The sequence below is a fragment of the Oncorhynchus nerka genome, linkage group LG26, assembly GCF_034236695.1.
Source record: "Oncorhynchus nerka isolate Pitt River linkage group LG26, Oner_Uvic_2.0, whole genome shotgun sequence".
Lineage (NCBI taxonomy): Eukaryota > Metazoa > Chordata > Actinopteri > Salmoniformes > Salmonidae > Oncorhynchus > Oncorhynchus nerka.
In genome coordinates, this window is record NC_088421.1 from 17731683 (window position 1) to 17744084 (window position 12402).

A 12402-nucleotide genomic window follows, 5' to 3' on the forward strand; every position below is an offset into this window, starting at 1 on the left:
TGCTGCCAAACATACCCTTGTAAAACTGACCATCATACCAATCCTCGACTTTGGCGATGTCATTTACAAAATAGCCTCCAATACCCTACTCAACAAATTGGATGCAGTCTATCACAGTGCAATCCGTTTTGTCACCAAAGCCCCATATACTACCCACCATTGCGACCTGTACGCTCTCGTTGGCTGGCCCTCGCTTCATACTCGTCGCCAAACCCACTGGTTCCATGTCATCTACAAGACCCTGCTAGGTAAAGTCCCCCCTTATCTCAGCTTGCTGGTCACCATAGCATCTCCCACCTGTAGCACACGCTCCAGCAGGTATATCTCCAAAACTAATTCTTTCTTTGGCCGCCTCTCCTTCCAGTTCTCTGCTGCCAATGACCGGAACGAACTACTAAAATCTCTGAAACTGGAAACACTTATCTCCCTCACTAGCTTTAAGCACCAACTGTCAGAGCAGCTCACAGATTACTGCACCTGTACATAGCCCACTTATAATTTAGCCCAAACAACTACCTCTTTCCCTACTGTATTTAATTTATTTATTTATTTTGCTCCTTTGCACCCCATTATTTTTATTTCTACTTTGCACATTCTTCCATTGCAAATCTACCGTTCCAGTGTTTTACTTGCTATATTGTATTTACTTTGCCATCATGGCCTTTTGTTGCCTTTACCTCCCTTATCTCACCTCATTTGCTCACATCGTATATAGACTTGTTTATACTGTATTATTGACTGTATGTTTGTTTTACTCCATGTGTAACTCTGTGTCGTTGTATGTGTCGAACTGCTTTGCTTTATCTTGGCCAGGTCGCAATTGTAAATGAGAACTTGTTCTCAACTTGCCTACCTGGTTAAATAAAGGTGAAATAAAATACAAAAATTAAAATATTTCAAAGCATACTTTGAAGGGTTATTAGCTTTAATGAATATGCACTGTCAAGGTCATTCTCCTCAGATCAATGGACTAGGCCGTCCTCACCTTGCTGCAGTCGGGGTGCTATTAATTCCAAATGGCAGATGCAAGCGACTGTTATGTCTGCTGTTGCCTGTGGATTTCTCAGCTGTTACTAAGCCACTGCATCCCCAGATCTGATTTCACAGTGGAAATATCCCCTTCCCTGGAGCATGGTGCATGGAGAGCAGGCTAACCTGACCCACTTCCTCCAGCAGCAGGCCTGGCCTACCACTCTGTCCTCCGCTGAAGAGGCTGCTGCCTCCAACCCCTCCTGAGAGGGAGGGAGAGTGGGGAGGTGAGGGGAGAGGGATTCACATTTTGGTGAGAGGGAGAAAGAGAGGCCTCCTGAGTAGACTGTACTGCAGAATGCATTTATTTGTGTTATGCAACGTAACTGAATTTGTGACTGGAGACAAATTATGCCATAAGGTATTGTAGGTTTACCCAGAGTAATGGCAAAACTAAACGCAAAAACTCTCCTGCAATGTTGACAGTGTTAACTCGATATTGACACACACTCACATTTAACCTGAAAGTAAGCATAATCAGTATGATAGGAAAGTGTTATTTTAAATCAATACTGTTGATTATGTTATTATAGAGTTATTATCAGGAATAAACCAGATAAACATTGTTGTTTCATCCTGGTCTGGTGTCTAACCATCTCAACCCTGCTGCAGTCTGGTGGGATGCTACAGTAGGCCCTGTGATTATTGCTGTGGGTGCAGCCAGGTAGCTCTGCCTAGCCAGCTGCCTGGGTCCTGCACGTCACAGAGGCACCGCCACACTATTAATAGCTCCTGCTTTCAGATCAAGGGAATCCATTTTTAATTAGCTACAAAATGGAGCTTCAAGTTAGAGTTACAGAGGGCTGGCTTTTCCTATTCACCTCCCCTAAGGTTTAGAAGGAGTGAGAGGAGGCTGATAGAATCATTATGCCCTGCTTCTCTACCAACAGGGATTCTTGTCAGCTCAGCTGCCTCACAGACCAGCTCCGATGAACTGAGACCACCTCTCTCTCCTTCCTTTCCCCTCTATCTCCTTACAGCCCACTCTCTCTCTGTTTCTCTCTCTTCCTCTCCCCTCTCTCTTTCCTTACAGCCCACTCTCTCTCTGTTTCTGTCTCTTCCTCTCCCTATGTCATTGTCAGTGTTTGGCAAGGCATTCCCCTGAAAAGGCTGACTGGGCTCTTCTTACATCATGAGCATGCTCTCCAGGGCCGCTTGTCGGTGGCTAGGCTGCTGAGTCATTATCCTTCTGCCTTAATTGCTTGGCTGACTCCTGATTGTTAGACAGGGTTGCATCTTGTGGCTCACAAATAGACAACCCATGGGCTTCACCCCTGAGGTTTTGGACAAGGTCAAGTAAGCCATATATTTTGGTGATCTCATAAAAATCTAATGATTTATTATTATATTTCTATTGTGGTCACCTCTGCCCATTGCCTTATCCAGACGCCTTGGAAGAGGTGAACGGAGCCACTGGGCCTTAGGCATGAAATGAGAGTTCTTGAAACAATTAGAAGCCTTTTAAACAGAGGCTCTGTCAGTCATGTTTGGTGTGGTGTGATACCTCTGTGTGTTCTATGAACTTACTCTCCCTCTCCCCAAAGGGGTTCATTGGCATGTGAAATGGATAATAAACAAGAGAAACAAACAGTGAACATTACACTCACAAAATATTATCGATATGTACAATTAAAGTACAAAAGGGAAAATAAGTAAACATAAATATGGGTTGTATTTATGACTGTGTTTGTTCTTCACTGGTTGTCCTTTTGTTGTGGCAACAGGCCACAAATCTTGCTGCTGTGATGGCACACTGTGGTATTTCACCTAATAGATATGGGAGTTTATCAAAATTTGATTTGCTTTCAAATTCTTTGTGGGCCTGTGTAATCTGAGGGAAATATGTTTCTCTAATATGGTCATACATTTGGCAGCTCAGCTTCCACCTCGAATCAAATTGTATTTGTCACATGCGCCGAATACAACAGGTGTCGACCTTACCGTGAAATGCTTACTTACAAGCCCTTAACCAACAATGCAGTTTTGAGAAAAATAAGAGTTAAGAAAAGATTGACTAAATAAACTAAAGTAAAAAGAAAGTAACACAATAAAATAACAATAACGAGGCTATAGTACCGAGTCAATGTGTGGGGTTACGGGTAAGTCGAGGTAATTGAGGTAATATCTACATGTAGGCAGTGGTAAAGTGACTATGCATAGATAATAAACAGTGAGTGGCAGCAACGTAAAAAAATAAAATAGTCCATGTGGCCATTTGATGAACTGTTCAGCAGTCTTATGGCTTGGGGGTAGAAGCTGTTAAGGAGACTTTTGGATCTAGACTTGGCCCTCCGGTACCGCTTGCCCTAACCCTATGACTAGGGTGGCTGTAGCCTTTTACCATTTTTAGATCCTTCCTTTGACACCGCCTGGTATAGATGTCAAATCAAATGTTATTTGTCACATACACATGGTTAGCAGATGTTAATGTGAGTGTAGCGAAATGCTTAATATTTTCTGAGTGTAATGTTCACTGTTAATTTCTGATTGTTTGTTTATTTCTCTTTTGTTTATTATCTATTTCACTTGCTTTGGCCATGCAAATTAACCCCTGTCTTGGATGTACTGGGAACTACCCTCTGTAGAGCCTTGCGGTTGGATGCCGAGTAGTTGCCATACCATGCTGTGATGCAACGAGTCAGGATGCTCTTGATGGTGCAGCTGTAGAACTTTTTGAGGACCCATGCCAAGTCTGCCTACGGCGCCCTCTCTCAATAGCAATGCTTACGGAGTCTGTACATAGTCAAAGCTTTTCATTTTGGGTCAGTCGTAGTGGTCAAGTATTCTGCCACTGTATACTCTCTGTTTAGGGCCAAATAGTATTCCAGTTTGCTCTGTTTTTTTAGTACCTTTTTTTCCAATGTGTCAAGTAATTATCTTTTTGTTTACTCATGATTTGGTTGGGTCTAATTGTGTTGCCATCCTGGGGCTTTGCGGGGTCTGTTTGTGAACAGAGCCCCAGGACCAGCTTGCTTAGGGGACATTTCTCTAGGTTAACCTCTCTGTAGGTGATGGCTTTGTTTGTAGAAGATTTGAGAATTGCTTCCTTTTAGGTGTTTGTAGAATTTAAGGGCTCTTTTCTGGATTTTGATTGTCAGCCGGTCTCGTCCTAATTCTGCTCTGCATTCTTTCTCTCTCCCCCGCCCCATTGTATTGTACCTGACGTGTGTGATAAGGGCGGTAACAGAATTACACTGATCTTTCACTTAAAATGTTTGCCAAACAAAAAACATTGATTTAGGAAACCATAAAACTCTGTTTGATAACAGAATTTTGGTAACATTTTCATGTTTCCACATTTTTCAAAAACCCTGTTATATCTCTGCTCAAAATGCAAGATTCAATGATGTATGCAGAAAGAATAGGGTGTCAGCTAGGACATGACACATTGAGTTTGAAAAAATCTATTTTTGTTATTGAATAGTAGTAAGTGAAGTAGATCTACACCCAGTAACGGAATGGAGGTAATGGAATTTCATCATGGGTCCCTGATACAGTATGTACTATACAGAAATGCATAATTATGGACATGGATGTCATTCTCTTCATGGTGAGGTACATACACATATAAATATAATCCTCCTTTGCGTATTTGGATATTATTCTAAACACTGGCCATTTATTTTAATGAGCTCTGCCCCCAAACAAGACCAAATTTGAACCAATCATAGACATCTAAGTTTGGACATCAAAATACAGCACAGTAGAGCACAGTACAACACAGAACAGTACAATAGAGTACAGTATATTATAGTCTACTCTGCTGTAGTGTACTGAACTATATGCTACTTTTCTTTACTGTGCTGTACAGTACTGTGCTGTCCAAACTTGTGAACCCAACTGTGGTTTGTGACTACTATGATTTCCCATTTTAGCCAATTCAATTCCAGAAATTTCATGACCGATTTCTGAAATTCCGTTACAGATTTTGGTAACGGAATTCTGAGTTTTAATCACTTAATAATTAATGACAATAAAATCATGAAAAACAAGTCAACCTTTACTTGTTACTTCTATGAACTTTCATTATCCTCCCTCGTCATGACGGAGAGAAAGGAGAACATATCTTAAAGATATGTGGGGGTTTTTGTAATGGAATTCCAAGGCAGAACAATTTCTCCAAAATGAAATATAAGTGTTGATATTAGTTGGCAGGGGTCTTTAGCTCAACATTAGTGTGTTTTGATGTATTTCTAATACCTTAAGACTATTTCTTGTTTGTTTTCTAAGACTCCTTTTCCATCTGTTTGACCAGAAATCAAAGTCTTAGCTTATTCCAATTTGTTTGTATCGAAAATGGTTGAAAAATGTCTTAATTTCACAAAAATATATACTCTAAGCTTTCATTTGACACCCAATTGATGTGCTCCTATGAACTTAGCAAATTGGTGCTCATGGGTCCTTTTCCATGGAAATGTCCTTATATCATATAAAATCAAACTTTATTTGTCACAAGCCCCGAATACAACATGTGTAGACCTTACAGTGTAATGCTTACTTACAGTCCCTTAACCAACAGTGCAGTTCAAGATAGAGCTAAGAAAATATTTACCAAATAAACAAATGTAAATAATAATAAAAAGTAACACAATAACAATAACGAGACTATATACAGGGCACCGGTACCTAGTCAGTGTGCGGGGGTACAGGTTAGTTGAGGTAATTTGTACATGTAGGTAGGGGTGAAGTGACTATGCATAGATAATAAATAGTGAGTAGCAGCAGTGTACAAAACAAATGGGGGATCAATGTAAATAATCTGGTGGCCATTTGATTAGTTGTTCAGCAGTCTTATGGCTTGGGGGTAGAAGCTGTTAAGGAGCCTTTTGGTCCTAGACTTGGCGGTCCAGTACCGCTTGCTGTGCGGTAGCAGAGAGAACAGTCTATAACTTGAGTGACTGGAGTCTAACTCTGATGCCGCCTAGTATAGAGATCCTAGATGGCAGGAAGCTTGGCCCCAGTGATGTACTCGACCTTACGCACTACCCTCTGTAGCGCCTTTCGGTCAGATGCCGAGCAGTTACCATACCAGGCGGTGATGCAACTGGTCAGGATGATCTCGATGGTGCAGCTATAGAACTTTTTGAGGATCTGGGAACCCATGCCAAATCTTTTCAGAAAGCAAATTGGAGTGGGTCTAGGGTATCTGGGAGGCTGATGTTGATGAGAGTCATGACCAGCCTTTCAAAGCACTTCATGGCTACTGACGTGGGTACTACGGGGCGGTAATCATTTAGGCAGGTTACCTTCACTTCCTTCGTCACAGGGGCTATGGTGGTCTGCTTGAAACATGTCAGTATTACAGACTCTGTCAGGGAGAGGTTGAAAATGTCAGTGAAGACACTTGTCAGTTGGTCCTCGCCTGCTTTGAGTACATGTCCTGTTAATCAGTCTGGCCCCGCGGCTTTGTGAATGACCTGTTTAAAGGTCTTGCTCACATCAGCTACCAAGAGAGTTATCACATAGTCATCCAGAACAGCTGGTGCTCTCATGCATGCTTCAGTGTTGCTTGCCTCGAAGCGAGCATAAAAGGCATTTAGTTTGTGTCACTAGGCAGCTCGCAGCTGGGTTTCCCTTTGTAGTTCGTAATAGTTTTCAAGCCCTGACACATCTGATGAGCGTCAGAGCCGGTGTAATAAGATTCAATATAATCCTATATTGACGCTTTGCTTGTTTGATGTTTCGTCTGGGGACATAGCAGGATTTCTTATAAACGTCCGGATTAGTGTCTAGCTCCTTGAAATCGGCAGCTCTAGCCTTTAGCTCAGTGCGGATGTTGCCTGTAATCCATGGCTTCTGGTTGGGATATGTACTTACGGTCACTGTGGGGGTGAGGTGGTATACTTCTCAATGCCATTTGATGAATCCCAGAACATATTCCAGTCTGCGCTAGCAAAACAGTCCTGTAGCATAGCATCCGCGTCATCTGATCACTTCCGTATTGAGCAAGTCACTGGTACTTACTGCTTTAGTTTTTGCTTGTAAGCAGGAGTCAGGAGGATAGAATGATGGTCAGATTTGCCAAATGGAGGGCCGGGGGAGAGCTTTGTATGCATCTCTGTGTGTGGAGTAAAGGTGGTCTAGAGGTTTTTTTTTTTTTTTTTTTTTTCCCCCCCTCTGTTTGCACATGTGACATGCTGGTAGAAATTAGGTTAAACTGATTTAAGTTTGTCTGCATTAAAGTCCCCGGCCACTAGGAGCTCCACTTTTGGATGAGCATTTTCTTGTTTGCTTATGGCCTTATACAGCTGGTTGAGTGCAGTCTTAGTGCCAGCATCAGTTTGTGTTGATAAGTAGACGGCTATGAATAATATAGATGAGAACTCTCTTCGTAGATAGTGTGGTCTACAGCTTATCATAAAGTACTCTACCTCAGGCGAGCAATACCTCAAGACTTCTTTAATATTTGACATTGCGCACCAGCAGCTGTTATTGACAAATAGACACACAACCCCGCACCTCGTCTTGCTAGCTCTATATTATCCGTGTCGTCGTTCAGCCATGACTCGGTGAAACATAAGATATTACAGTTTTTAATATCCCATTGGTAGTATAATCTTGATCGTAGGTCATCCATTTTATTTTCCAATTATTGCACGTTGGAAAATATGTGTTATTGTATTATTCTAGCATGGCTGTGGTTAGTGTGTGAGGGTAGGGAGGGATCATTCCACTCTCTAGTGAGAATGTCAAGCCCCAGTCACATGAGAATGAGCTAATATCCCACCAAAGCCTCTGTCATTTCTCAGAACATTAGCCACAGGGCTTGATAAGGAGGCACTCACTATGGCGTGGAGTTCAGACTGTTTAATGGGGAGGCATCACTGTAAGGAGCTGCCAGATCTTACATTCAACTGGATAGTTCATGATAAGCTAGTCTACCATTTGACTGCCTTTCCCACAACTATTTCTCTCACTTGATCTGTTTTCTACTATTGCCTCTATGCCACTGCATGCTCAGTCTGCCCACTATGGTGACGTAAGGGACCAAAATGTAGCATAATGATGACCGCTCAATTGCACTGACATTTTGCAGACCACTTCAGAGCCACTCTAGAGTTAGAACATGATGATTGAGTAATTATTTTGAATTATGTATGATGATTGAGTTCAACCACATGGAGAGAGTTGATCACTTCTCAGACTAACAAGTGTTTATCCCCCTAGATCACAGTACAATGGAAACTCATCTTGAAAAACCTTTGGTCCCATATTAACCTCTTCTAGAGATAAAATCTGCATTCATAACTTACTCTTATTTTGTCGATTTACTGTATTTGTGTTTTGTTTCTCTCTCCTCCCATAGACTTACTCTGGGCTGTTCTGTGTGGTGATAAACCCCTATAAAAACTTGCCCATCTACTCCGAGAACATCATAGAGATGTACAGAGGGAAGAAGCGTCATGAGATGCCACCACACATCTACGCCATTTCAGAGTCAGCATACCGCTGCATGCTCCAAGGTAAACCTCCTCTCTCACTCTGTTTTGTGCAGTGTTTGGAAGGTATAGCTCCTTCCTCAGTGGTCTCTTTCCGTCTCTTTTGCTGCGACGCAACGTGCATAAAGTGTGACTGGCAGGTGCCCTGCTGAGTTGTGGATTGTGTGGGTTTTGCTGCATAATCCAGGAGATTAGTGTGTGAAAGGTTCCAGAGTCAGGGAGGCAGTGGCATTGTTAGTCATGGTTGAGCTGCCCCCCTGCCTCTGCTAGCCATAGGGGTCTGACAGACTACTTATTGATGTGGATCTACTAAGACAGACAGACTATACTGTACCACTTATAGACTACGTAATGTGTAAAAGCTCAACAATAGGCTTGTAGTTTTACAAACCACAGAGTACGGTCTATCTGCAAGTTATGTACATTGTCTGCAAAACATGAATGACTCAATTTCAGAGCATCTCTATGGGGGTGCCACAGGGTTAAATTCTCGGGCCGACTCTCTTCTCTGTATACATCAATGATGTCGCTCTTGCTGCTGGTGATTCTCTGATCCTCCTCTACGCAGACGACACCAATCTGTATACTTCTGGCCCTTCTTTGGACATTATGTTAACTAACCACCAGACGAGCTTCAATGCCATACAACTCTCCCCCCGTGGCCTCCAACTGCTCTTAAATGCAAGTAAAACTAAATGCATGCTCTTCAACCGATCACTGCCTGCACCTGCCCGCCCGTCCAGCATCACTACTCTGCACAGTTCTGACCTAGAATATGTGGACGACTACAAATACTTAGGTGTCTGGTTAGACTGTAAACTCTCCTTCCAGACCCATATTAAGCATCTCCAATCTAAAATTAAATCTGGAATCGGCTTATCGGCCTATTTCGCAACAAAGCATTCTTCACTCATGCTGCCAAACATTCCTTCGTAAAACTCACTATCCTACCGATCCCCGACTTCGCCGATGTAATTTACAAAATAGCCTCCAACACTCTACTCAACAAATTGGATGCAGTCTATCACTGTGCCATCCATTTTGTCACCAAAGCCCCATATACTACCCACCACTGCAACCTGTACGCTCTCGTTGGCTGGTCCTCGCTTCATACTCGTTGCCAAACCTACTGGCTCCAGGTCATCTACAAGTCTTTGCTAGGTAAATCCCCGCCTTCTCAGCTCACTGGTCACCATAGCAGCACCCTCCCGCAGCACGCGCTCCAGCAGGTATATTTCACTGGTCACCCCCAAAGCCAATTCGTCATTTGGCCGCCTTCTTTGGGGGCTGTAGACTCAGTTCTTTGCTGCCAATGACTGGAACAAACTGCAAAATTTGCTGAAGCTGGAGACTCTTATCTCCCTCACTAATTTCAAGTACCAGCTGTCAGAGCAGCTCACAGATAATTGCACATGTACATAGCCCATCTGTAAATAGCCTATCCAACTACCTCATCCCCATACTGTATTTATTTATTTATTTTGCTCCTTTGCACTGCAGTATTCCCTACTTGCACATTCATCTTCTGCACATCTATCACTCCAGTGTTTAATTGCTATTTCGTAATTACCTCGCCACTATGGCCTATTTTATTGCCTTAACTCACTTATCTTACCTCATTTGCACACACTGTTTTTTTTCTACTGTATTTTTGACTGTATGTTTGTTTATTCCATGTGTAACTCTGTTGTTGTATGTGTCAAACTACTTTGCTTTATCTTGGCCAGGTAGCAGTTGTAAATAAGAACTTGTTCTCAACTAGTCGACCTGGTTAAATAAAGTTGAAATAAATAAATAAAATAAAACTGAATAATTTGAGTAGGTGTGAGTAGGTGTGTCCTAACTTTTGACTGTTACTGTCTGTGTCTGTAGTTTTTTTAGCCAGAGCTTGAAGCGATGAGCATTAATCCTTCCTGCTTCTTAGTTCTAATGAGCATTTGTGCTATGATATTGGCCAGTGGCACACGTATACAGTAGGTCAAGTGCTTTACTGGTTAGTCCAACTCCAACACCTCTATCCCCCCACCTCACCCAATGTCTCGTCACTCACTTCCTTTTGTGACCCCCACCCCCATCCACACATACATTATTGTGTCTTAACCAGTGATAGCCATGAAACCCTTGTGACCAATCACCCCCTCCCTCATCATACTTTCCTTGAACTAAATATAGGCTAAATCCCTGCACAGAGCACTCACCCATTGTGGCCAGCCTGCCTTTTAGTTTCAACATGAGAGGTGTTTGAAATGGGGCCCCATGTCAAATCTACCCCCCTCATTGCCCCACTGTCCCCAGTCCTGCCACATAGTGGTCATTGTGTACACTCCCTAGGGGGTCTACTGTGGAATGAGGTCATCCCTTGTCTTAGCGATCCGCAGCATGCTAAGTACTGAGCCATCGTGGTAGTGTCATGGGCCTCAGATCACTGTGGAGTGCAGACTGTGGCTGCCTGAAGAGGGATGCCTCACTATGGATATGAGTGTGACCAAAAGAACATTTCCGCACTGGCACATCACACAGAGGAGTTAGTGTGTCAGTTCACTTTCTGAGTAGCTGACCTTATATTGACAGTATCTTGTATCTTGCACAGTTAAATAACTATTGATCTGCGTAGTGCTTACAGTGTGTTATACAGATCATTTCATTTGTGAGTGGAAAGACTGCCTCTATTGATGTTTCAAAAGCCATTTCAGGCTGTTAAGGATCCCCCACTGTTCTGTAATGGCTCTCTGTCCAGTTCCTGAGAGGAGAAGAAAATCTAATTTCCACTCTTATTTTCTTTCATTCCTTATTTTGTTCTCTCTTTTTTTTCCCCTTCTCTCCAAAATGTTCTGGCTCGGAGGACATTGTAGGAAAAATTCCACTCATCCCGCCAGGGCTTTTCTGGGACCCTTTCACTTACGGCACTGTTAACTGAAAAATACGACCGGGTGGCTTTGTGCGCTCTCTTTCCCCAACGTGGTTCCTTCCTTTTCCTCCTTTGTGAAGAGAACACAGGAGGACAAGTGTGTGGAATGTCTGTGTTCTGACTTCAGCCCAGACTACGGCTCTAGCATTGCTATGGAAGGACCATTCACCAGTCTCTCTTCTGCCTCAACCAATCACCCTCTCTCTCTCTCTCTCTCTCTCCAGTCCCATTCTCTTCTCTCCTCATTTACAGTAACAGCGTCCCTGTCTCTGGCCCTCTGGCTTCAGTCAGGGGGTTAGTCAACCGAACCGTACCGAGGCCTCACTGCACCTAAGCTGTCAGCAGGAGCAGAGCTTGAATAGTCCTAGGTGCTTATTATGGGCTGTAGCCCTTTCCTCAGGTCATTTGTTTGTGTTTCTCTCTCTCTCTCTCTCTCTGTCTCTCTCTCTGTCTGTCTGTGACACGTTTTAGTCTCAGGAACTGCTACAGACTAGGCTCCCTCTCTCTGCTCTGACCCCCTAGTCCGAAGCATGCCCTGCTGCTGACATGTAGGTCTGGACGTGCTCCTGCACTCCAAAGCAGACGAGAGAGAAATGGGGGGGCCTGTATTGTGGCTCACAATGGGGGCTTTGTGTTGCCTGGAGAAGGGGCCAGGGTGCAGTATGGAGAGGCTCGGACCGACAGGGCTCTTCCCTGGGAGAAGGGGGCCTTGTGTTGGGGCAGAGAGGGTTGACTGCAGGGAAGAGGTCAGGTCTGAGTGACAGCACAGGTGTGAAGGGCCAGGCGGGACGGGGGTATGGTAGAAGGGGGGACCCCAGGGGAGATAGGGGTGTGTCTGTTAGGGACCCTCTCTCTGTAGTGAAAATAACTCTGTGTTCTTTGGTGGATGTACTAGAGTTTCAGACAAATGGCAGTGTACACACACACTATCCCACTCATATAGACACATGTTGGCAGATGCTCCCCTAATGGCAGACAGCTGTGGAGTTCATTCAGTATAAAATGGTATTAGATCTCTGATCTCAG

At 43.5% G+C, this 12402-nt stretch overlaps 1 protein-coding gene across 2 annotated transcripts in view; it reads left to right on the forward strand.

Moving 5' to 3' along the window:
* LOC115110462 (myosin-10-like) overlaps positions 1-12402 on the forward strand; it is a 66572-nt gene that overhangs the window by 10903 nt on the left and 43267 nt on the right. For both annotated transcript variants that reach the window (XM_065010182.1, XM_065010183.1), the window contains exon 3: positions 8336-8492. In XM_065010182.1, coding sequence (XP_064866254.1) covers positions 8336-8492 — 157 coding nt within the window. The remainder of the gene's footprint in view (positions 1-8335; positions 8493-12402) is intronic.